Source organism: Eutrema salsugineum, unplaced genomic scaffold (genome assembly GCF_000478725.1).
Source record: "Eutrema salsugineum unplaced genomic scaffold, Eutsalg1_0 scaffold_8, whole genome shotgun sequence".
NCBI classification, from domain to species: Eukaryota; Viridiplantae; Streptophyta; class Magnoliopsida; order Brassicales; family Brassicaceae; genus Eutrema; species Eutrema salsugineum.
The window spans coordinates 2,827,792-2,854,738 of record NW_006256414.1 but is presented as its reverse complement, the minus strand read 5'-3'; the positions used below and the strand labels follow the sequence as shown (position 1 = coordinate 2,854,738).

The 26,947-nt window shown below is 35.9% G+C and overlaps 2 protein-coding genes, 1 long non-coding RNA gene and 2 pseudogenes across 3 annotated transcripts; 4 read left to right on the top strand and 1 right to left on the bottom strand.

The window, feature by feature from the left end:
- Positions 1–1,432: 1,432 nt before the first annotated feature.
- Positions 1,433–4,083, top strand: LOC18009654 (annotated as a pseudogene).
- Positions 4,084–8,761: 4,678 nt separating this feature from the next.
- LOC112087771 lies at positions 8,762–9,729 on the top strand. Its single transcript, XM_024157660.1, has 3 exons — positions 8,762–9,121; positions 9,236–9,541; positions 9,634–9,729. The coding sequence occupies exons 1-3, from the start codon at positions 8,762–8,764 to the stop codon at positions 9,727–9,729; spliced, it is 762 nt and encodes a 253-aa protein (XP_024013428.1).
- Positions 9,730–10,298: 569 nt separating this feature from the next.
- On the bottom strand, positions 10,299–14,436 carry LOC112087770. The gene is made up of 13 exons (XM_024157655.1): positions 13,630–14,436; positions 12,815–13,474; positions 12,571–12,627; positions 12,368–12,424; positions 12,160–12,216; positions 11,953–12,009; positions 11,781–11,831; positions 11,652–11,708; positions 11,426–11,576; positions 11,267–11,360; positions 11,102–11,174; positions 10,532–11,003; positions 10,299–10,468 (listed from the first exon to the last, which is right to left on the bottom strand). Exons 1-13 carry the CDS (start codon positions 14,434–14,436, stop codon positions 10,299–10,301), a joined length of 2,763 nt encoding a protein of 920 aa, XP_024013423.1.
- Positions 14,437–18,747: 4,311 nt separating this feature from the next.
- On the top strand, positions 18,748–22,060 carry LOC18009745 (annotated as a pseudogene).
- Positions 22,061–22,836: 776 nt separating this feature from the next.
- Positions 22,837–23,525, top strand: LOC112081912. The gene is made up of 2 exons (XR_002896799.1): positions 22,837–23,182; positions 23,286–23,525. It is a non-coding gene; the product is annotated as an uncharacterized LOC112081912 (long non-coding RNA).
- Positions 23,526–26,947: the final 3,422 nt, after the last annotated feature.

Here is a 26,947-nt window from a genome sequence, read left to right as displayed (position 1 = left end):
CCTGTAAAAAAATCATGAATGCTACGTACAAGCAAGAAAGTCGTCCATAAGAAGATTGAATTGATCCCAACAACTAATATAACTATTTGGACAAAACAATTAATATATAAAAATCAGTGTTCAAAAAATCGCTAGGCGGTGGCTAGGCGGGTGATAGGAGACTAGCGCCTAGGCGGATTAGTCGGAGACTAGGCGGAGCCTAGGCGTTAGCAAAATTTTTGTTAATTTTTATAAATTTTCTATCTATATATCATATTTTTAAAAAAACTTTAATTGTTTTCTTAAAAATTATTTAATCAAAATTTATGTTTGAATAAAAAAGTAAGAAAATTTAATAAATAAAATTATAGAATAAAGTTCAACAAAAAATCAAACCAAAAATCATCAAATTCTTCAAACTAAAATAAGTTTTAATCTAAAAACTTTAAAAATATAAAGCAAAGAGAAATATATCTAACTTATTCTTCAAACACATCCATATATATCCACCACCTGCTCATTTTCAGACTCAAATTCAAAATCAATAGCTATATCATTTTAATCGTCGGAATCGATATCTCCTCTAGGCTCATCGTTAAAATTTAAAGTTAACACTTAAAAACAGAGCATAAACAAAGTAAACAAAGATGAAAAGACAAATTAAAAGAATACAATATAGTTATATAATATGTACAGATAGATAAAGAGAAGATTAAACAAACTTATAGAGTTCAGAAATAGAGAATAATGATCGCCTCTTGTAGTTTATGAAAGTGAAGTAGCGGGGAGGAACAAGGATGATTATATTAAGTTATTAACCCTAATTCATGTTTCAAATATTTTTTTTCTCTCTTTTCTGTAAACCGATATTGATTTACTATCCAAAACCGTAAAATTTGACTGAAAAAATGATAAAAATAATTAGTCTGATTTGACCGATTTTACCGATTTGGTCTGATTTTTCCGATTTTCTCCGACTTGGTCCGATTGTTTACTAAACCGGATTTGCTTCACTGTTTTTATGAAAATCGGGTCGGCTAACCCCGACTAGCCGCCTAGGCGGCCACCTAGTCGCCGACTAGGCCGATTTTTTGAACACTGATAAAAATATATGTTTATGGAAAAAAAATTGCGTAACATATGTATTAACATTGTTTTTTTTAATGTAGATATATTAATACTAACCTAATATAGTGTATTGTTAATTTTCTTTATAAGGTAAGAAATACACCAGTCAAACTGTTTTTTTTAGAAATATAGAAAGTAAAATTTTGCTATATTAAAAAAAAACAAAAAGAAATAAATTAAATGTATCATAATTATATTGCTTAAATCAATAAAAAAACTATATGTATATATAGTCAAAAACTCTCAGAGTTTTCTATTATAGTCTACATATAAATAATTGTACACTGAAAATTTCTGTAAACAACTCTAATGTTCTTTGTTGAAAATGATGGAATCTTCACAAAAGAAGACAAAAGTCACCGAAACTTTGCCTGACGACTTCGTGAACACATCATGTCGGTATATCTTCCAATTCGATCTGTTTTACGAAATCGTTCTGCGTCCAAAAAGTTTAAAGACTTAGAGATCTGGTCCCGAGACCTTGATTTCAGCGGAATATACTCTGTGAGATGCATTCAACGAAAGGCTGTACGCATCATTGAAAATGTTTTTAATGAGCACAAAGGCTCGGAGATTAACCGATTTGTGCTACTTCTCAATCACATCGGAGTGGAAGATAAGATACTCTCATGGATCAATACATGTCTTGGTAAAAACGTTCAAGAACTTGTGTTGGATTTCTCTAAATCAAGAAAAGTTGCCAACATCCCGGTCGATTTCTCGACCATCGAGGCGCTAACAGTTTTGAAGCTAGGATGGTGTAGATTCAAAATACCAGATAATTCTCTAAAGGGTTTGAAGTTATTGAAGACACTTTCACTAACTAAGACTGGTGATATGAACACAGACATGATAGATGCAATATTCAGCAACTGCATCCACCTTGAGACGTTTGAGCTAATCAACTTTCAAATGTTTGGGACATTGAGATCAATGCTGTAAATCATAAGAAGTTTAAGTCGCTGGTCGTGTATACTATGCCGTATCTCTTGCAAGTTATTGTGGATGCACCTACTCTCGAATGCTTCAAATATGATGGATATTGCAAGAGGGTTTACTTTTCAAGAGTGCATGCACTTAAAGAGGCAAACCCCCATTATAATCGAAGTTTGTATTGGCGTTATTACGATCCATCTGAAAGGGTGCTTGCTAATATGGGGGCCTATATAAGAGTGCGTGTCCTCACAACGAACAATATCTTTCTTGAGGTAAATCTTATTTTTTTGTCATATAGTTTTTATAAATTTAAAAATTAATTTTTTGCTAGTTTATTTATAATAGCTGAGAAGAGTTTATGGTATCATATGCACGAGTTGAGATCATAGAAAATGTTTATTTAGATGTCTTTTAAGGAAGTGATATCTATTTTATGGATAGGTGCTTTTCTATTTTCTGCATACTTTTATATGAAGAAGTTGTTTAAAAAATCATATGGCCATTCCCAAGCACTCAAGCAATTAATTCTCATTTTTAATAACATATAGAATTTTGTTCTGGTTTCTATCAAATGAAAGAGAGAGAGGGGAAAATTTGAATCATCACAGGATTACAAAGTTAGGAAATTGTATTACTTAGGTCTTAGATGTGTGAAACACTACTTAAAATCTGATTTAGTTAGTATGGTATATGGTCCTTTTTGACCGAGCTAATGAATCTTCTTAAGTACTCTATGATACATTTTTTTATTGGGATAAAAAAAAGTTTTATTTACTAATTAGGATTAGGAATCAAATTTTAAGATTGATAGATATGGGTCTAAAGGTTTGTATTATAAATTCCAACAATAATAAAGAAACCCCAAAATAAGGTATCTGCATCAATTTGTTTTAAATTCTCTCTTGTTTTCAACTTTATTCTAGTTAGATTCGGCCTAATTTTCAACACCACTACTAAAACCTTTTTGCCTTCTATATAATATATTTGGCTGACCAAACCATTTACTCTGTTTCGTAATCTTTCGTTAATAATGTTGCACATTTGATTACTTTTTGACCCAATAAGAATTTTTTGAAGACCTATATAAGACCTTATACCACCCTCACTAGACATGCCTCAAATTATTTTTTATTTTCTTATTTGTCTTAGTGGGTATCTAGACATTAATGGTAGACAACTTTCAGAATTAACTTAGTTGTGGAATCCAACAAAAATAATCTCAATAGGTACAGTAAGATCTGACACTAAAAACAAATAAAATCTGACAGAAATCTTATTCTTTTAAGTTTACGTGCTCATTTTTTTTTTTTGCATGGATTATTTTTTAAAGCTTAAGTGGCTAGGGAGTATCATTTGCTCAACTCTTTAAATGTTAATGATAGAGATTTTTCATAAAATGCTTTCACATGTTAATTTCTCTTGTTAATATTTTTGCACTCGTGCTTTAGAGCGAGTTCTGATGTTTCTTTCGCATGTATATGTATAGGCTTTCACGTATAAAAGTACGATGAAGGAGAAATGAAAAAACCGAATTTCTGCTTTTGAAGCTTACAAGAATTTCAGATTTCTTTTAAAGCTCCAACAATTTGCAATCTTTTTGACATTGCTCAATTCCTCGAAGAGTGCCCTAACCTCAAAAAGGTTTTGATCGATGTACGTCTCTCCCTCTCTCTCTGTATATATATATACTAATCTACCGAAACAATACCTCGATTCTACGTAGATAATTGGTTTTTCTATGTGCAGATAAATGATTTCACATTTGAACCTGGAGTTTATTGGGAGGTTCATCAGAAGCAACATATTCGGCTTCACAACTACCGTTTGAACAGTATCAAGTTTGTCGAGATCATGGGCTATAAAAACCACTGGCATGAGCTTGATATAATGGAGTTCTTTGTCAGATACGCAAAATCTCTAGAAAAGTTAACGTTGACGAAGCCTAGAAACCCAAAGATCAAGCTATTCGAACCTGATAATGCAAGGATCAATTACATAAAAAGCATGTCTCAAAAGAAAGATCTCACTGAATTTATCTAAGGTTAAGTTCAGGTTGTGCTCAAGCATGCCAGATTATAATAGCTCTTTTGATGTGTCTGAAACGTCATAAAGAGTAGTGAAACAATCATTTAATGTTTTTTTCTTTTTCTGGTTTTTTTTTCTAGAATCGAACTCTATTTGTTAAAATAAAAAAAAATAAAAAACTATTTGTTTTCGTTTTTTTTTTCTCAGATTTGAACTTATGTGAGATCAATTAAGTCATTTTACACTAATATATGTCTATTCTGATCATGCTCATAAATATTTTAAGATCATTGCTATTTGGTTGTTGTTTATGATCTTGAGAATATATCTAAATAATATTTTTCAACTTATTGCAACGAGTTAATCATTGAAAATTTACCCACTTTATTCCAACAAGAGTATTATATTTGTCTTTTTTATGACATGATTTGATTAGCAACTTGGAAAACGTTTAATGCTAAAAATTTCAAAATAAATAAACATACATGAGATGTAAATAACGTTTCAGCTTGACACAATTTATATGGAGTGAAGTGATTTTGGTTAACGTTGGTATTTATTTTTTTTTTTAAACCTTAACGTTGGTATTTTCGAGGGATCAGAATGTGGGTGGGGTGCAATGTTTTCTTCAAGATAATATATAAATTTCGTAGTATATTGTGACTTGGTCAAGAAATAAAAGATTAGTGAACCAAACCGATTAATAGGTTTAGGTTCACTAATAAAAGATTAGTAAACTCAAACGGATTAATGGGTTTGCGCAAAAGTAGGATACTAAAAATTTGAGGGTCCAAGAATTTTATTAAACGTTTTTGGTGGAAAAAAAATATGAATGAAAGATCCCACTGAATTAAATTGGGTCCATGAATATAAGAAATAGTGAATTCTTGATCTCTCTCACTATTTCTCTTAATTTGAAAATCTAGGATTTGAATTGATGTCCTTTCATTGATTCTTTCTAAATTGCATTGATTTATCCTAAAGATTTCATTTCAATTGGAATTTAGTTATTCACCATGTACGAGAATCCATGGCTGAATGGTTAAAACGCCCAACTCATAATTGGTGAATTCGTAGGTTCAAATTATTACTGGATGCACGCCAATGGGACCCTTCAATAAATCTATTGGAATTGGTTCTGTATCAATGAAATCTTCTCATCATCAATACATAACACATATCATAACATATAAACAGTAAGAACTAGCATTCTTATTGAAACTAGATGATGTATTAAAGTTTAGGTTTGAACATTAATTAGTTTGGATTCACTATCTTTTATTAGAGTTTAATAGTCCAACATCAAAAATATTATCATCTCATTAGGTAACTACATTATTTTGTTGGTTTTATATTTTATTTTAATCCATGTAACTACATATCTTATAATATTTTTATAAATTTAGTTATCACATATCAAATCAAATATGTACACTAAAATTAAATTAATATTATTAATATAAAAGAAATGTTACATGATATAAAAAATTGTAAACAACAACACTATTACATTGACATATAGTAATAAACTGAATTAGAGTTTACACGTACATTAACTGAAAATTTTTACTAGTGTTAGATAATTTGTCTGCTAACAAAAAAAAAAAGAGAAACTAAAAATTGATTAAGTTTGGAAAAATGGAAAAAATAAGAAAATGGAGTTTAAATTGGAAGTTATTAAAACTCTAATTTTTTTTTAGTTTTTACCAGCTAGCAAAAACAGTTTAATTTCATAAGATGTAAAAGATAAATTTTAAATTTACCTAAAATTTTGACATGTATATAAAATTTTAGGGTGATTTGCAAGAATAATACCTTGGACAAAATCAATTAAGAAAATAGCATAGAAAAGTGGTCAATTAGTAAAATGACAGAAGTCAACTCTCCAGAGGGTGGGGAAAATACGAAACACCCCTTGCTCCCTTATCCCAAACACTGCTTTTCTCTGACATGGAAAGGACGTTAACTTTTGGAAAAGTTTCGGACGTTACCACCTAGTTAGGAACCATAACAGTCTACTTTTGAACATCAATTAGAGTGTATGTGCCTAGGTTTATTTCGTTAACTGTGTAGCAGACTAGGTTAATAAGAGGTCCCCTACCTTCTTAAAAGCCCTCTCTAAACTCATCAAGCTTTTACCACCGCTTAAGAAGTTCGAAAAGGTAATAGACGACTATTTCAGAATAAATTTGTTGGCTATTTTTCTGTTTCTAAAGTAGTTATCTGTTTCTAACTTTGCAAAATCTCGTACAGATGGTTGGAAAACAAATCGTTCTGCTAGTGAAGGGTAGATGGTTTGAAGATACACCGGGTGTTTGGGCTTTCTTGACAGACAAAACCGGTCACAGCCAAGGTGCTTTCTTGACCTCGAGGATGACGTATAAGGACGTTGTGAAAGTTGTGAGGGAGAAGTTCCAGTTAAGAGAAGAAGTAGGAGTCAGTCTGACATTCCAGTGGCCGTCTTACATGCTCATGGATGATGGCAAAGATGCACCGCCAGTAGCTGTTCATTGTGACGACGATATCTCTTTGTTCGTTCAAATGCGCTCAGAGATCGAGCAACTCAACCTATGTGTGACGGTTCACGACGAGGATAACGACTGTTTCCCACAAACAGCTTCAGTGGAATCAGGAAACACCGGGAAAGACGACTCTGGAAACACGTATTTCTCGGGTAAGTCCATTATGCTTATAATGTAGTTGACTACCAATATGTGTTTATCTTTTTTATTTTGTGTTGACTACCAATATGTGTTTATTTCATTTAGTAGTAGACTATGCAGATCTGACTATTTTAAATATGTTGACGATTCTGTGTATTTGAATATGTAGATCTGTTAAAATGCAGATCTGACTACTAAAATCGTTATGGTAGTCGAGTATTCACTTATTACATAGTAGACTACGTAGATCTGATTATTGAGACATTTATTTGGTAACATGGATGTATTACTTTTGGTAAGTGGATATGTGTATGCGATTACATGTAACGGTCTACCTCCCTAGTCATAGTTAAAGTATATGACTATAAAATATGTGAAATGCTGATATGCGTGCGTTCCTGATTTGCGTGTAGGAGGATGTGAAAAGATGGACGAATTAGCCGCAATTAGTCTTGCTGGTGAAGAGCCTGTTGGTTTTGGTGGCGGGAGTGATGAAGAATCCCATGCGGCTAACGACGAAGAACTGCATAACTTTGCCGTTGATGACTCTGCAGAGGGAAACAGTGCGGTGGTCAGAAAGAAGTGGAACGGAAAGGCCGTACTCGAGACAGATGAGGAAGGCCTTACTCAGAGAGAAAAAGGTGAAAGCAGCCGGTCAGCAAGTAGGTTCAGCTGCGCGCAGGAAACGATTAATGGTGTCTTCTCTGATCCAGGAGAAATACCGGCGATGTTTGGAAGAGATGCTCCTCCGGTAGTGGACGAAATTGATGATGACGGTAAATACTAGACAATGTTTAGACATTGATAATTGTTGTGTGAGTAGTAGACTATAATATAGTTTTATATGTGTTAAGGTATAGACAGTGCCTTGAAAGACGTCCGCTACGAGGGTGATGGAGTTTTTGTCGGCCGAATATTCAGGAACAAGGTGGAATGCAAAATAAAGATGGCTATATATGCAATCAACAGAAAATTCCACTTTAGGACTCCTCGCTCTACACCACACTTCATGGAATTCGTCTGTGTTAGCTCAAATTGCCGTTGGCGCGTGTACGCTTTGCTGATGGACCAAACCGGAAACTTCCAGATAAAAAAAGCTCAGCTGAAGCACACCTGCCCAATTGAAGACCGCAGACAATTCCACAAGCAAGCAACAACACAGGTCGTAGGGGAATTAATACAAACAAGGTATTCAACTATATATAATAAACTATTTCTCTGTTTACAGTTAGCATGTAATCGCTTACTTGTAGTACACTATCTTGTTTGTAGGTTTGTCGCAGGCCAAAAAGGACCGGGTCCTATAGAGATTCAGCGAATCATGCTACAGGAGTTCCAGGTAAACATCTCCTACTGGAAAGCATGGCGATGCCGGGATGTTGCTGTAGAGAAGGCTTTTGGGTCTGTGTCCGGGAGTTATTCATTACTCCCATCTTATCTTGAAAACCTGCGGGCCTCAAACCCGGGATCTGTTTGCAAAACAGAGTTCCAGCTGGATAAAAATGGATCCAAGCAGTTCAAGTATATGTTTATCTCATTTGCTGCCTCCATAGCCGGACTACCGTATTTAAGGCCTGTCGTTATTCTTGACGGCACACACCTCGTTGGGCATTATGGTGGATGTCTAATTTGTGCGAGTGGGCAAGATGGGAACTTCCAAATCTTCCCTATTGCTTATGCCGTCGTTGACAGCGAGAATGATGCAGCCTACGAATGGTTCTTCAGGTGTCTGTAGACGATCATAAAGGATGACAGAGGATTGATGTTCATCTCCGATAGACACTCATCAATCTACTCGGGACTGAGAAAGGTAACTACATATTATGTAATTGGCTACTTATATTTATTTATTGATTCTCCGTTTGCATTTACGAATCTGTATCCGATATAAATTTGACTACTTATAATTGCCTACAACATTGGTACCGTGTTTAATTAAGGTGTACCCGTCCGCTGGGCATGGTGCGTGTTTAGTACATCTAGCGAGGAACGTGACAAACCGATTTAAAGAGAGTAGATTGCCTGCATTAATGGTCCTAGCAGCAAAGGCTTATACGGTGTTTGAGTTCGGACAACTATTTGGCGAGTTGCGAAGCGTTAACCCGGCATGTGCCGAGTACTTAACGGAGTTGGGGCTACCTCACTGGACGAGAGCATACTCTGTCAGGCAACGGTACAATGTCATGACAACCAATGTCACCGAGTCGCTGAACAAGGTACTGAAAGAATGTAGGGAATTTCCCCTAATTTCCATGCTTGAAGCGATACGGATGAGCCTCATGGGCTGGTTTGTAAGGAGAAGGGCTAAACACGCTGCTGAGATACATCCCCTGACAAGTAAAGTGCGAGATATCATGGACGAAATCTTTTTAGAATGCACCAAAATGAAGGTAATAGTCATGAATAGTAGTCGTCTATTATTATAAGTCTATATTTAGGTGATTATAAGGCAGATATTGGGCTACGTAACTGCATACTGATAGTAGACTATTTGTAATTTTCAGGTGATTGTGGTAAACCAGAATGAGTTTGAAGTTTACGACCCCAGTGGAGTTAGGTTTGAAGTGAATCTGCAGTCCAAAATATGCAGCTGCCATGCAATGGCTGCCAGCTCGTACGGTCAGATTGATAACAATACCCTTGTCGGAGAAGTATACACCACATGTTTTATGAGATCGCTGTACGAGGGGGTTTTCCATCCAGTACCAACACCTGTAAGTACTGGTGAGTCTGAACTGCTTCCTCCAATAATGCGCCGACCACCTGGACGTCCAAGAAAAACCAGGATCCCATCTCGTGGCGAATTCAAGGTTCGAAATCAGTTACTTAAGTTTGTTTATGGTAATAAATAGTTTTCTACCATATATTCGAATAATTTTTGCCTTTTTCTTTTGTGAGTCAGAGACGTTCGAAAAAGAAAGCGGTCAGACTTTGCACAAGGTGTCTAGGTCGTGGTCACAACAGGGCATCCTGCAAACTTCCGGTGAAGGATAAATGAAAAGTTAATCACCGGGGGTGTACTTAGCTACTGAGGGAGAGTAGCTGCTTTAAGTCGTTTAACAGACTCCCTTATCTATCGTGTGTTATGTGGTTTGATGGTTTAGTTTCTTAAAATTCGAAATTGAAGAAGTGTAATTTGATTAGTTTAATGTAAAGACGTAATCTGGATATATTTGAGTAGTTGTCTATATAATAGATATCTATATAAATGTGTGAATCGAAGTATTTGATGACTTGTTATTGACTTAGTAGATCACGTATTGGTAGTTAGCTATTGATAATCAGCTATTTATTATGGACTTAGCATATCAGACTTCCAACAGAGAAAATACTATTAATCTAAACATCTATTGATAGTCAGCTATTTGCATTACAGATGACAGCAACACACATGAAAAAAAGATGACTAAAAAAAGATGACTAAAACAGATTACCCATAACGAAACTTTGCATGTCTGTTAAGTACCATAAGCTTGTTGAAGAAATAAGGGGAGAATTGTTTTAAAAACATAAGTAATACAAGGGACTAATACAAGGAACATGCGCCAAATGATGTTGAAGGAAGATTCAGGGATCAGTCGCCGGGGCTGATGAAATTGGTTGCTCGACTTTACATAGTAGGTCGAAAGCGTAGGTTAGAGCTGCATCACGGACCAAGTCGTCTTCAATGACAGTGTCGACCGGCATGTTCTCTGAGTGGAGCTGAAGTAGCATGAGTGTAAGTATGGCGCTGTGACCTGGTACAAATGAATACAAACACCATCACAAAATTAAATAGTTGTCTACATATAGTTAAGTACCTTGATTTGCTGATTGAAAAACAGGCTTAGCAATTGAAATGTTGAATGCGTCTAGGGTGTCGTTCTTCATCTCTGAGTTGTACGCTACTCTCCTGATGAAGTGTGGAAGAGATTCGGCAAGTGGTACTATGAGGGTCTTAAGCTTCATCTCCTTAATTGTTGGGTTGCAATTAAAAACAGCTATATCGTGTGCCTCCAAATCGATGCAAAGACCAATCCAAAGCCTACCATCTATCTGGAAGGGACAGTAGAGACGACCAACTACAGTGTACCAAGGAAATCTGTTTTTGATGTAGGATATGGTGCCTTTAGGCAGGGTTATCTTGGCCTTCTTCGAGTTTGATAGAAATTGGTCATGAAGCCTGAAAATTTCGACGATTAATCCGAACTCAACGAAATCGTAATTTATGGGATGAGCTTCTCTGGTAGCCCACAGCTCATCACGAATTGAGGCAACTATGGCATTCATGCACTATTTAAAAAAAATGCAACTATTAGTAAACAGATAAACCCTAAATATGTAAGCGAGTAAACATATACAGTAGTGACTTAGCTCACTAATGGGCTCACTGGCTTGTTACAAGACATTATCTGATTAAAGATGTTCGAAGGAAGGCGAATGCCATACCAGGAAGGGAAAAGGCTAACAAAAACAAAGTAAACAAATATCAACTTGTTCAGATATAAACTCGTGTTGGTGATAATGATTAAAGAACATCAATACTAAACACTGACCTGGTTTCTTTAATTTTGGCTTCAAGGAAGGATACTTGTTCAGAGGTCGGTCTATGAAAGAAAGAAGACAACTCTGCAGATTTGTCGGTCTTTTCTGCCGTTTTTGAGGGTAAACAAAGTCTGCAGATGTAGCTGCAGCTCTGGCGCGCACGCTTTTACGTGTTGGAGGAGGACATTTGGAAGAATCTCCAACATCCGTTTTTCTCTTATCCTCTTGTTCTCTTAGCTGAGATTCCTCGCGGTTTTTCTCTTCCTGCGTTAGACCTAGTGAAAAAGCTGGAGGATCGTCTACTATTGGCTTCAATAGTACCTAATAATATTCATATACAAATTAGTCAGATGTAAACTTAAATGAAATGTAGTTATGAAGTAGTTGGCTACATACCTGTTCTTTATCCGAAACAAAAATGGAAACGCTTGAGTCATCATGGTCACCGGTAACCTGAAACATCACCAACTTTGTAAATAGGCAAAGTTTTTATCAATAGATGACTACTAGTAGACGAATAGTAACCTTTCGGGGCTCGGGAATTGGATCTTGGACAGCTGCAATGTCCTCTGTCTCCTGTAAACAATAGGAATTAGGGTATGTCAAATAACTGACTACCGACTAAATAACTATACATAGACAGGGTCGTTTATACACAAATAATAGAGTAGATAACTAATAGTAGCTGAATAGAAACCTTTGTGTTTGCAGGCTCGGAAATTGGATCTTGGACGTCTGCATAGTCCTCTATCTCCTGTAAAGCAAAAGCAATTAACAAGGGATATGTCAAATAACTGACTACCGACTGTATAACAATACATAGACGGTGTCATTGGTATACAAATCGATAGTCTATATAAAAGGTTTTTGTAAAGTAGATGATTACTGGTAGACGCATAGAAACCTTTGTATTTGCGGGCTCGGAAATTGGATGTTCGACGTCTGCATTGTCCTCTGTCTCCTGTAAAGCAATAGTAAGTAACAAGGGATAAGTCAAATAACTGACTACCGACAATATAACTATACATAGACGGGGTCTTTGTATACAAATAAATTAAGGAGATATAAGGTGTTTTGATAAAGTAGATGACTAGTGGTAGACGAATAGAAACCTTTGTATTTGCAGGCTCGACGATTGGATCTTGGACGCCTGCATTGTCCTCTGTCTCCTGTAAAGCGATAGTAATTACAACATGTGTAAAATCTGACTACCGACAATATAACTATACATAGACGGGGTCTTTGTATACAAATAAATTAAGGAGATATAAGGTGTTTTGATAAAGTAGATGACTAGTGGTAGACGAATAGAAACCTTTGTATTTGCAGGCTCGACGATTGGATCTTGGACGCCTGCATTGTCCTCTGTCTCCTGTAAAGCGATAGTAATTACAACATGTGAAAAATCTGACTACTAACTAGATATCTATTTATTCAGTTATCATTTACTCACTGCTATTGCGTACCTGTATATTTGGATCTGTTACAGGAATGGACGAAACTGGGAGATTGGTACTTTCATCTACCCCCAGATCACAGGAAATTAAATCTTGAAGTACCTGATAAATCGTATTAGTCGCCTTGGTAGCCTCATCGGTGAAAGTAAATTCCTTTTCAACTTCAACTTGAGAACCGTCAACACCATGACCAGTTTTTGGTTCATTCACTTGATTCTCCCCTTCCTGGGCCGCTGCGTTATCTAGTCCCTTTTCATTCCCCTTGTTCTCTTCATTCCCCTCGTAGGTTCCTTGGTTATCTTTTTGTTGTTCTTTTCTTTGAACTTTGTTTGAGGTTGTAGCGGGCAAGGTGTCAGTAGAACGATTCGTCTTTTTGAATTTAGTGAACTCGGTGCGTAAAGCGGCTAGCTCATTGACTGCCGATTTGACATCACGTCGAATCATCCGAAAATCAGATGAAAGTGTGTTAACCGCATTCAAAATGCTGGAATTTCCAGCAAGTAATTTCTCTAAAAATGCAGATACACCGGAATCGTCATCCCCATCGGATGCGGATTTTCGTGATGTTGAGGATGATGGATGTTTTGGAAGCTTACTATGTTCGGATGCCTTTACTCCGCCAACGAAGGACTTGTTGGTGAATGCAGTTCCATCTTCAATGGCACTCAGCAACTTTTCCACCTTGGAGTCCTCCTCGTCGTCGTCCATAATCTCCTCGTCTAAGACTGAGTCCTCATCATCGAGGATGTGTTTTACAACGACCTAGTAATAGTAGTCAATTACTACTAGTGTACTATTTTATAATAGTATGATTGATATGTGCATGAAGTAATTGACTATATAGTAGATGTGTACCTTGGCGTCTTTGTCAACTATTTTGACATGATTCATCTGAAGTGTAATTGGTTTCTGGGCACCGGGCGTATTAATGGGAGATCATCGTCGTCCTCATCATCATCAGCTAAGCTTGGTTTCTTCCCCTTAACATCCTTAGACAACAAGTTGGGGACGCAAGCTAAAACCACCATTTGAAGGGCGTGTAAGAAGCTCTGAATCGCACAGGTCGGCTGACAGAGATTGGACAGAGTAGCAGTTCTCGTTTTGATGCTTTCCATGGTGATGTCAAACGATTTGCGACCCCAAGGATATGAGAGAAAGTCATCAACATCTCTAACCATCAAGATATGATCCCCATTAATTTTTGTATTCTTAGAGGTGGGGCACACTATCTCGTCAACAAGTAGTAGACAAGCAAGCTTGAATCTGGTATCTTTTTCCTTGTACGGCCTGCCCAAAAGAGTATTGGCTATCCAAAGTGGAGTTGCGTTTTTCTCAGACCCAAACAATTCTTTAGTGTAACTCTTGATTTCATCATCGTCACCTTCAGATGTCGAAGGTAGAGACGAGCAATCCAAACCAGTTGCAATAACGAACTCCCTCATCGAGAAACGAATTGGCTGACCAGAGAAAAGACACCATATCTCTTTCTTCTTACTGGTAACGAGTTGCCTAGACAGCAGATAGTGGAGAAACCTAACGGAAGATGCGATCTTGTTGCCAGCTTGAAAAAGTTTCCCAAATTGGGAGTCCATAAGCTTTTCTATGTGGTCATCTTCAAGTGCGAAGGTAATAGCATTGAGGTAGTTCAGCTGGAAGTACGTGTTTACCTTCTTGTTTTGAGGTTCGTAGCCGAACTTGAAGAACCTCTCCGGGAATGGACTCATCGAGTTATGACTGCAAAACAATTAACGACTATTAGTAGCTTTCTACATATTTTCGGTAATAAAATAAGCAGCTACTTATAGTTGACTACAAATAGTCTAAATGTAGATCTGAAAGTGGACCACTATTAGTAAATGGCTATGGCGTACGGATGCGCATAAGTACGCTATTACATAACATATAGATTTTAAATTTTATATAAAATTGAAATAGATAGTCACAGACATGCAAGTCAGACAACACGAAAATTAGCATCACCTTCGAACAGGATAAAAAAAAAATTTAAGTGCAGAGAGGACTTCGAATGGAAAATAGAGTGTGTAGATGATTTCGAACTGGACGATAGATAAGGACTTACGCTGGTAACAGGAGAAGATGATGATGTGTTCACGGCGCAGTGTAGATGAAGTGCAGACTTGGTTCTAATTAGGTTTTGGAAATTCTGGGAGAGTAACTATTGAATTAGATGAAAAAAGAAGAGGAAAATGAATCGAAAAGAAAGACGACGAAACGGTTGTGGGTTCGTCTGCGAAAATAAAGGAGAGGAAATGTTTTGCAGACTTGAAATGATGGTTGGAATAAGTTTTTGGTTTAAATTCAATTTTTAGCGGTTCCCAAAGCAAAAAGCAGTTGTCACGCTCAAAGAAGAAACCGCTATGTTAGTGTTACTCAAAGAGTCTATGATGAACAGAAAATAGGTGTATTTTTGACTTTCGATAATGGTACTTAAGATATATTCCCTGATTCCGTCCGAATAGTTAACGAATCACAGAGGACTATTAAAACAAAAAAGTAATCGACTACAAATAGGTACATATAATACTATAATTAAAAGACCTGGTTCACAAACCAATGAAGTACACTAGACCAACGAGAACATACAACGTCCTTACTGAGAACACATTACATAGTCAAATATTAGTAGCTGGTACAAAAAAAAAGACTACTACAACGTAGTACATATAAGCAACAGACCATAAGGAATTGAAGACAAATCTAACAGCTTGGATCGAACACGAATCTGGCAGTTTGGTACTGGGTGTACAAGTAGCATAGCTCGCAGCAAATGAGGTGATGTTTCCAACGGCATCTGGGAAAATCAGTCAAGACCTGAGGCAACTTGCATCGGTCATCAACTACCATTAATTTTGCTGTGTCCATCACCTCATCACCAATCTGAATCATGTGGCCCATGCGGTTTCTCCACCGATCTATACGGTCTAACATCTCTAATCCGAACGGGTAGTGACCACATGCAGTGGCACATATTGCAGCCATTAGAGTCGACGCGTCAACACCCCCCTTGGATGCCTGATTGAGGAAAGTAAGAGAACCTAAAACATCGAAATCAACAATGACCCGGGACATACCTCGGAGATACAATGCAATAGGGTTCCCGGATTTTATAGCTGACTCGAAGAAAAGAGGGTATCGATTCATTAAAGTGGGATCTTTAACGAACGAGGCGATGTTGATGACCTTCACGACAGCAGGATTTTTCAGAATTCGATTTAAGGTACGACATGAACAACCGAAAGACACAGCGTCCTTCGGAGCTTTTTAGCTACTTGTAGCAAAATATCGAGCAGAACATCCTGAATCTGGAGAAGAACATCATTTACGGAGGTTGTAGTGTTGTGTACTGGAATGTTGGCCATGCTGTAAAATCGGTAGCCAGATATTGTTAGTTGACTATTTAAAGGTATGGGAATACCTATACAGAACTGAATCAGAATGTAGATCTGGCCGTGAACTAGTTTATGAGCTTCTAAGAATCATCAAAATGGTAGATCTAAAATTACAAAGATGAAATTTAGTGGAAAAATGACCTTACCCAGAAAAATATGGATGATAGTGAATTCGAGGATATCGATGTGGTGAATTCGATGTGGTGAGTTTTACCGTCGAAGAAGCTTCGGAGGAAAAAAAAGAGAGCAAATCTGGAGGATATCGAGAGACGGGAAAGCGGCCGATACGTGCCTCCACTGCACGTACTGGTACCATTTCATGCCTGTATTTTTGTGTTGTGCCTACACGTGCCTGTACTTTATAAATTGTGTAAATTGATACCCGAACCGTATTTGTTTGGCCAAAACCTACATTGACTTTTGATCCGTTAGTCAACTCTGTTTAATTTTTAACGGTTGCTTACTCATCTGCCACGTTGAATATTCATATATAACGAAACGACGTCGTTTTGTTGGGAAAAAAAAACTTTAACGAAACGACGTCGTTTTGTTAAATTCAGGGAAAAAAAAATTTGTAGCCACCAGGAGTCGAATCCCACACCTCAAATATTTAACCATAACCGATACCACTAGACCAATTCGATTAATCGTATTTTATGCCGATGTTATATTATATATAGAAATGAAAACCTTTTATTAGAAAAGGATGAATACGACGTTGTTTAGTTATAAAGGGCTTTTAAAAATTTGTAGCCTCGGGATTTCGAACCCAGCCACTCAATCACTAAACCAATTCCGAAACCACAAGACCAACTGGATTAATTGGTGTTCTATCGAAAGGTAATAGTATATATAACAAACAAAAATCTTATATTGAAAAAAACGAAACGACGTCGCTTAAGTTATAAATTACTTTTTTAGAAATCTCATCTTCTTCGTTGAGCTTTGTCGAGCTCTGTGTTTAAAATTTGGGGAAAAACTCGAAATTAGGCATCGTCATCGAGTCACAAGGCTTCGTCCGCAAATCCAGGTATGCCCAACGCTTCTATAGTGAAGTTTGATTGATTTTGGGTTTAAAATTTTCGACAAAGCTCGACGAAGAAGATGAGATTTCTTAAAAAGTCATTTCTAACTTTAGCGTCGTTTTCATTTTTTCTAATAGAAGGTTTTCGTTTGTATATATATACTATAACCTATCGATTGAATACCATTTAATCGAATTGGTCTATTGGTTTCGCCGTTTCGGCATTGGTTTAGTGATTGAGTAGCTGGATTCGAATACCCGAGGCTACAAGTTTTAAAAAGCCCTTTATAATTAAGCAACGTTGTATTACTTTTTTCTAATAAAAGGTTTTCGTTTCTATATATAATATAACATCCCGGTTAAATACCAATAATCGAATTGGTCTAGTGGTTTCTGGTGTTGTTAAATCCTCAAAGTGTTGGGTTCGACACGAAGTGGGTACAAATTCTTTTTTTTTCCAGAATTTTATAAAACGACGTCGTTTTGTTATATTTATATACGAATGTTCCGTTCCAACGTGGCAGATGAGTCAGCAACCGTTAACAATTAAACAGAGTTGACTAACGGATCAAAAGTCAATGTAGGTTTTGGCAAAAAAAAATACGGTTCGGGTATCAATTTACACAATTTATGAAGTACAGGAACGTGTAGGCACAGCACAAAAGTACATGTATGAAATGGTACCAGTATGTGCGGATGAGGCACGTATCGGCCGCTTTCCCTATCGAGAGACTAATCGGGTTCTTTTTTGAATTTGAAATTCAAATACAAGAAAGAGAAAGATGTGTATATGTAGACGAAAATTCAGTAAATAAGAAAGAGAAATTTCTGTTCAAAAAGTTTTACATTGTCAGACAACAAAAGTTTGCAGTGTTAGAGGGAAAAATCGACTACCATTGATAAAAGAAGAGTGTGGGGTGCTGGGTAATTTCTCACCCATTAAACTGAATAAAATAATAGTGCAAATTTGTTCTCTGAAACATAATATCCCACCTAATTTCCCAAAATTTTAAGGCATTTTTTTATTAACAAGACACGTGTCTACATTATGTCTAACTACTCTATATGTAAATTATGGAAACAAATTATACTAACAAACATCCAAACATTTCTTCTTGAATGTAATTAAATTTATTGGTTAAGAATAGTAAATAATATAATATATTTGGACATAAAAATTAATATATAGCTATTATATATATATATCCAAAAAATATGTTTATGGACAAACCAAATTTTCATTACATATTCACATATTTTTATTATATATATATATTTTAATGTAAATATTAATATTTTACACAATGTAATGCATAAATATATATATATATATATTTATTAATATCTTACATATGGTAAAAGGTAGACAGCCAATCTGTTTCTTACAAAAGTATAGAAAGTATAGAAAGTACAGCTTGTATCCCTATATATGTAAAAACAAATAAAATTAATGTACCATAATTATTCACTCCATACATGCAAACAACTCATTCAATAGAAAATTGAAAACAAAGGCAAGAAAATCTGAGTTTTCCAGTCTGCATATAACTCACCGAAAATTATAGCGAGAATCCACTGCTCTCTCTAAGAGTATTGTGAAAATGTTAGAATCTTCGAATAAGAAGATAAAGGTCACTGAAACTTTGCCCGACGACCTGGTGGACCACATCATGTCGGTATGTCTCCCAATTCAATCTGTTTTACGAAATCGTTTTGTATCCAAGAAGTTCAAATCTACAGAGATTCGGTCCCGATATCTTGATTTCAGCAAAATCTATTCTGTAAGATGCAGTCAACTAAGAGCTGTAAGCTTCATCAACTCGGAGATTAATCGATTTGTTCTACTTCTCAATCACATCGGTGTGGAAGACAAGGTACTCTCATGGGTCAATACATGTCTTGGTAAAAACATTCAAGAGCTTGTGTTGGATTTCTCTAAATCAAATACAGTTTTCGAGATCCCGGTTGATTTCTCGGCCATCGAGACGCTAACAGTCTTGAAGCTAGGATGGTGTAAGTTCAAAATACCGGATAATTCTCCAAAGGGTTTAAAGTTATTGAAGACACTTGTGCTAACGAAAATTGATAGAGTGACAAAAGAGATGATAGATGCAATATTCACCAACTGCATCCACCTCGAGACGTTTGAGCTAATCAAATGTCAAATGTATGGGATATTGAGCATCAACGCTAGAAACCATAAGAAGTTTAGGTTGCTAGTCGTTGATTCTATGCGGAATCTCTTGGACATTAAGTTGGATTCACCTACTCTCAAATGCTTCAAGTATTATGGATATGTCAGGAAAGTTGACTTTTCAAGAGTCTATGCAATTAAAGAGGCAAATTTCCATTATAAGCGGAGTTACGATTGGCATTTTTACGATCCATCTGATATGGTGCTGGGCTGCTGGCTAATATGAGAGCCTATACAAGATTTCAGGTCCTTGCAACGACAAACATCTTTCTTGAGGTAAGTTTTTTTTTTTTTTTTTGTAATCTAGTTTTTATAAATTTATAAGATAGTTTTTGTAAGAGTTATAATAGCTGTGTAGAATTTATGATATCATTTTGAGATCATATGCACGAGTTGGGAAAATGTTTATCTAAGACGTCTACATGAAGTTTCTATGATGATCTAAAATCTGATTATGTTAATCTTAAGCGAGCAGGTGAATCTGATTAAATTACAAAAAGTACTTGATCTGTAGAAATGATGAGATGAAGTTCAACATAGATAAGGTACAGTTAGATCTGACACTGAAACAAAGAGAATCTGATAGAAATCTTATTCTTTAAGAGTTTAGGTACTCATTTTTAAGCATGCATCATTATTAAAGCTCAAGTGATTAGATTTTAGAGGTATCATTTGCACAAACTCTAAATATTTATGATAGAGAATGTTCATCACACATAGACTGCAGCTTTCACATGTGTTTTTCTTTTGATTATAAATTTTCACTCTTGCTTTAAAGTGAGTTTTGATGTTTCCTTTCACATGTATATGTATAGGCTTTCACGTATAGGTACATAGACGGCAACATGAGAAACCCGACTTTCTGTTTTGGGAACTTACAAGAATTTCAGATATGTTTTAAAGCTCCATCAATTTGCAATCTTTTTGTCATCGCTGGATTCCTCAATCAGTGCCCTAACCTCAAAAAGGTTTTGATCGATGTAAGTCTCTCTCTCTCCACCTATATATATGTGTGTATATTAATCTAGCAAAACAATACTTCTCTTCTACCATTGGACTAAGTCCATTACAACTTTGGTTTGCTATGTGTAGATAAATGATTTCACATTTGAACCTGGAGTTTTTTGGGAGGTTCATCATAAGAAAAAAATTCAGATTCAAAACTACCGCTTGAACAGTATTAAGTTTGTCGAGATCATGGGCTATAAAAATCATGGGCATGAGCTTGATATAATGGAGTTCTTTGTCCGGTACGCAAAATCTCTAGAAAAGTTAACGTTGAAGAAGCCGAGAAACCCAAAGAGCAAGCTATTCGAACCCAATGATGCAAGGATCAATCACATAAAAAGCATATTGCAAAAGAAAGATCTCATTGAATTTCTCTAAGGTTAAGTTGAGGTTGTGCCCAGGCATGCCAGATTATATAGCTCTTTTGATGTGTTTAAAACATCATAAAGTGTAGTGAAACAATCATTTCATGTTTTTTTCTTTATGGTTTGTACTAGATCGAACTCTATTTGTTTTCGTTTTTTATCTCAAATTTGAACTTGTGTGAGATCGAAGTGCTTTTAGAGTAATATATGTCTATTATCATGCTCATATACAGTACGTTATCTAAGAGGACTTCAAATATAATTTCATTTACTGCAGTGGATCATTCTCAAGTGAAGAATGCCATGAGGCGGAGGAAATATTTTTCTTTTTTTCTTATTGAATTTGTAGATGCAGTCAATAAGAGGTTGTACACATCATTGAAGATTATATTTGTGGTTCATAGGGGCCCAAGGCAAAATTAAAAAAATGAGGCCTTTTATTTTTTAAAACATATTATATAATCTCAAACGATTTAATATATTCAAAACCAAATTTTAATTTTAAAAAATTAAAACATAATATTTCCTTCTTTTTTCAATAAAGATCTTAAGAGATTATCAATACTATTTATATTTTATTTTCTTTTCAAAAAAACAAAATGAAATCTAAGATCGAAAATCAGATTGGTTTTGTTCATCATGGCAAACTTAATTGTTTTTCATCTTCGTATAACTATTCAAAAAATCTACGATAAACAAGAGAGAGAACATGTAATAAAGAGATGACATGAAACACATCCACACAGAGGAATTTAAAATAAAGATTCCTTTTCAGAATTTTGATTTACTTATTTTTTTCTTGTTTAAAAAAGGAAAATCCTCTGTGTGACTGTGTTTCATCTCTTTATAACTCAAGTTTAAGAGATTATCACACTTAGATTTGAACTCGTTTGTACAAAAATCCCACTTTAGCCACGCTGATACAACAGATTTTTAAAAATCAAGGGTTTCAAAACATTTATATTTTATGGGGCCTGAGGCAAAAGCCTTAGGCTTGGCGCAGGAACTAAGCTCATTATATTTTTTTGTTTGCGCAGATTCAAAATTTGTCATTTGAACCCGGTATGTTTTGGAAGATTTCATAATACAGCTATTCAGAAGAGGCTGCCAGTTTGACTCTATCAGGGAAGTCGAGATCAACGGCCAGACCTTTGGCATGAGTTTGATATAGTGGTGTTTGTTGTCAGGCACGCAAAATTTCTAGAGAAATTATAGTTGATGATGCTTAGAAACATAAGAAACAGAGCTCACAGACCCGATTATGCAAGGATAAGTAACATAAGTTCAAGTAAAGGAAGTTTAAATTCAGGTTATGACCAAGCACTGTTAACAATAATAGAATTCTAATGTATCTGAAACATCATTAAGAGTGAAACATATTAACTGTATGTTGCTTTTTGATGATCGTATCTAGTGTTTGAACTCTCTTATTTATCTATTTTTGGTTTCTCTGAGATTTGAACTCTTTTTTTTTTTTTTCTTTGAGTTTTGGGCTTATTTAGGATCATTGAGATCAATGTGCTTTTGGACTAATCTGCTAACATATTCCCATGCTCATACACCAACAAAAAAGAATCGAAAAAACAGTTGATGCTATTTTGTAGTTTGTATAACAATCATATATGCTAAATATGTATGATTTAGCATTAATTAAAACGGGGTATATTATTAGTAATTTGGTTGGCATCCGTTGAGTAAATCCGACACTAACCAATCTGATTTTAGGTAATTTATAGTTCATTAAGAAAAATAAGGCACTTAAACGACTTGGTATATATTGGTTAAGGGAAATAGGAGAAAAATAAATGAAGACCTGATCGGTTCGGTTTAGTACCAAACCAAACCACTGAAATTCGGATATATTTTATAGTATTGCTGTTCGGTTCCCTCGGTTCGGTTAAAAGACAAATGCCTAGAATACTCCATCTCTAATAATCAAATTTTTTTCTTTAATTCGATAATAATGTGTAAAATCTAAAAACCCAATTACAGTATTCATAATTAATTAGAGACCCAACAATTTGGATCGGGCAATATGAAGATTCGATGGAATCGGGTCGGATCTATCATATTTATTGTTTTTAATTTTTCTTCTAATTTATTTAACTTTATAAATTCAAAAAAAAAAAACAATCATCGCCGAGACCTGAGAAACGTCCCCAATCGGAATCCCTACCTCCGTAGTGGAAGGAAGGCGTGCCTTCAAATTCATCTTCATCGCAATTCAATCAATCAAGCTCTTCTCTAGAATAGCTCATATGAAGATGACCACTGGAAACCCCACTGTAGATAAATTTGCTCCTCCGACACTAAGTCAATTGCGTGAAATGGTGAGACACCATCAAGAACCAGTGAAAAGTGGAGCCGATAAAAGTGATGACGAGGGTAAGTCGTCTTTGTATGATACGAGTGTAACCAAAAACAAAGTTGAAGGCAGTCCCACTACGGATCCTCATTCCCCTAATGTAGGTATGTTTGGAAACGGATATTGATATTGTTTTGGGTAATAAGTAAAATTGGTATAACTGAGTAAAACTAGACTAACTAAGTAATACTGGTATAACTAATTTAGGAGAACACCGAGGAAAAAGAGAAGAAATAGAGTCCGAAGGATAAAGAGGAAGAGGAGGAAGAAAAGCACCAAGAGGAAGACGTAGAAAGGGACCAAAAAATGGAGGCTTCTCTTTACTGTTTGTTTTGATAGACATCATAGTTTGTCTTCAGAACGTATCTTAACAACTGTTCTTTAAATTCATTGCCACTCTTGAATGTCTTTATTAACCACAAGTATGGAGGCTTCTCTTTACTGTAATGCTTTCTTGTAGTCTCTCTTTCAACTCTGTTGAACCCTTTCCACTCGTTGTCTGTAACTTCCGCAGAATCTGGATGTTCAGCATCCCTACACTGTCTCTCGAACTCAGCCTCAGCATCAGTATTAGGACCACTGTGTTCACCATCAGCATTCGGAGCAATTTGCTCAGCTTCAGAGTTAAGAGCATTCTGATCTGCATTATGTGCATTTTCATCCTCTCCAAAGCTATCATTCACCTCACTTAACTTAGCAATATATTCATTTTTTACTTCAGCCATAAGATTGAAATCTCTCATCATCGCCTCTTTCTTCTATAACTTCTTCTCCTCTTGCGAAGTCTTCTGGGTATGGGTCTTTAGGAGCTTTATCATCATCAATATCATCACCATCAGACTCACCACCTTCGTCCTGTATTCCTTGATACAAGACAACGGCTTGACTCACACTTTCTTCGTTCTCTCTTTCCTCATTCTCGACAGTCGGAGGAAGTACAATTTGCTTAAGATAAACATCGACTTCGCCTCCTACACTAGCTTCAGCACACATTATCATTAATTCCTCATCAGAAGAGAGGTAAAATATAGCCATCGCTGAGTCCATAGTCTCATGCGGCAGCTTATACCATAGTTGTTCCACCTTGCCGCCTCCTATGTCATGTTTTTTACAAAATTCATCGAAGATGCTCTAAGTCACAAGATCTGGATCGATAATTAATCCCTTCTTCACAAATCTCTTGTGTATTAGCCGCTTAGAATCCTTGAAGTACATAAGCCCTCCATAATGCAAATTGATTTTTATGGTGTCACTGCATTATTAAAAGAGAAGCATGAGATATCACTCAAAAATCTCATACCTCATCTAAGCACAAAATTGATATATGATGCTGCTAGGGTTGAAGAGGTCCCAGATGAAGTTGTAAATTTATAAACCCTAGTGTCTGCAAGTTCACAGTCGTGCGTTGTAGTACTTAGGGTATCGATCCACAGGGAGAGTTACCTTTTTTGCAGAAACTTCAAACTGGATTAGTAATCGAAGTCAAAGACCAATGGGGGTTTTTGTGGGGTTTTGGTGTCACGATTTCTACTAAGCTAAACAAGAAATAAAAATAGATTAAAACAAAGATGAAAAATGTGTCGGGTATTAGGGTTCATCTTTAGGGTTCATGTTCTAAAACACTAGGAATTTAGGCAAGGATTTTCTATGACTCTGAAACTAGGATAAACACTTGTAAGATTAGCCAACTCTCATCACCATAATCATCTAATCACTCATTCATGGCAATTAACTCTCGCACTCATGCCAAAACAAGATCATGCATTTCAGATCGGTATCCATCTCGGCTTACGTATCCTTCGTAAGTAGCTTTCGTCTCCTACGGCGGTGACGTCCATAAGATCCAGTTCAGATAACCCAGATACAACATTCTCGTGGTTCGGATTTAACCTAGGATCGGACACTGGTTAGCTACTCCAACGTTACCGCATTGAGATTTGGATGAATGGGAGAATCATATTTAAAATCAAAATCCTTTAACCTAAAAAACCTAGATGTCATCGATCATGGGGTCCCTTTTGATGGTCCTCTTACCCAACAAAGTATCTACTCAGACATGGCTGAGCTTGACAACATCATCATTAGTTTTGAAATGGAAAAGCAGTAAAGTAAAAGAGATTGCATAAACTAAATAGATAGATGAAAAGAAACAGCAAATGTTCAAGAGAAGAATCTCTATCTCCTTAGTCTAAACTTAAGAAACAAAAGTTAGGTGCCTCCCTAACAAGGGGAAAGGAGCACACCCGAAATTAGGTCTTCTTAAATACATATTTATAGGTCTCCAAGTGTTTCTGGTCGTCCTTAGGGCTTCTTTGAAGAGAGAGTGAGTTGGACTTGAAAACAGGCCATTTGGACCGAAAATAGGCTTGTCGCAGAATAGGGCTCTCCAAGGCTGGTAAATGTGGGCTCACCGTGGGTGGAGGTTATGATGCGTGGCCAGGATAGTGTTCACCGCGGTCACGAGCTCCTTGACCACGATGGTTGGCTTATGATGTTCAAACTTCATTCCTTCTCTTGCTTCTTTCGCGAGACTGCAGAACATGTCTTTAGTAAATTGGGTATAACTTATAATCCAACCGTTGGATTACGTCCAATACAATTACATTCGAAAGCTGGTTCTCTCTTATATCTTGTGTCCAAATTTGAGCTTGATCTGAAGGTGAGAGGTTCTTTATCGGATGTGAAACTTCTAACGGTCCGAAATTAGCCAAAAGTGAATTTTTCTCTAATTTGCATTGTTTTGCCTAAGCAACCTGAAAAGTCTTTTAAAACTCCAAAACATGGAAAACACTTATAAAACCTTTAAAACTGATTGAAAACACCTGCATAAGATACTGAAAGTGATCCATAAATATGGTCAAAATCTGGTGTTATCAATATACTAACAAACCAAGATTCATAATCGATACAAATATTCACAGTTTACAGCCCAAATTTATAAATTTCAAAACCTTACCTCATCCTACGAGTCTCAATAATCACCGCCTCTTATGACTATATGAAGTCGCCGTGAGGACGGAGCTCGATTTCAAGGACTAATATCGATTCAAGAGAGTAGAGAGTTTGGGTATTTCATAAAGACACTTATGGCTTTGAATTGGGGAAAATCAATTTGGGGAAAATTGATTTAGGGTTTTCGTTTTGATTTGGGGAAGAACAAAAGAGAAGATGATATGTTTGTCGAGGCAGGATTTTTGGTCTTTTTGTCTACAAATTAAACCCACGTGTTTAATTCTTTTAATGTCGTATTAGAGTCTCTGTTTAATATTTAATCATGATTAAAAACTGATAGTTAAACTTACGGTTTTTGAAACTTTGGGTATAAAAGTTACAGTCAAACAAACATTAGGTATTATTAAGAAAGCGTCAATAGTTTGGGTATTTTTTGGCAAATGTTATAAACTTGAAGTAAATTTAAGGTTTTTTTCCTTTTTTTCAATAGTTGATTGCTTTTTGTTTTCAAATGCTATTAGAATCTGTTTTGTTTTTACTACATATGGTATGAGTTTAATCAACTTTATTAGGTAACTAGATACCTCTAATAAATTGGTAAAATTCATCCTCAGAATATTTAGTGCTTAGTCCTATACTATGTTCGATATTTAGTTTGCTTACAGCCTTTGATTTCTGGAGCCTTGATTATACTAATCAAGTGTCGAATTCCATTGCAGTGTGCCTTACTCGTGACCAGAAACATCAATCATATATTGCTCGTGGTGGTCCATGTTGGCTTCATCAACTCATTCGTTCTAAAGCCATTGCTGCTTAATTCCCCAAAGTTTCTCAGGCATTCGTTCCAAAGTCAGTCTAGTGTTATTTTCTCTATTTTTACCTTTTTCTGGTTTAAAGGAAAGGTTCACTACAACAAA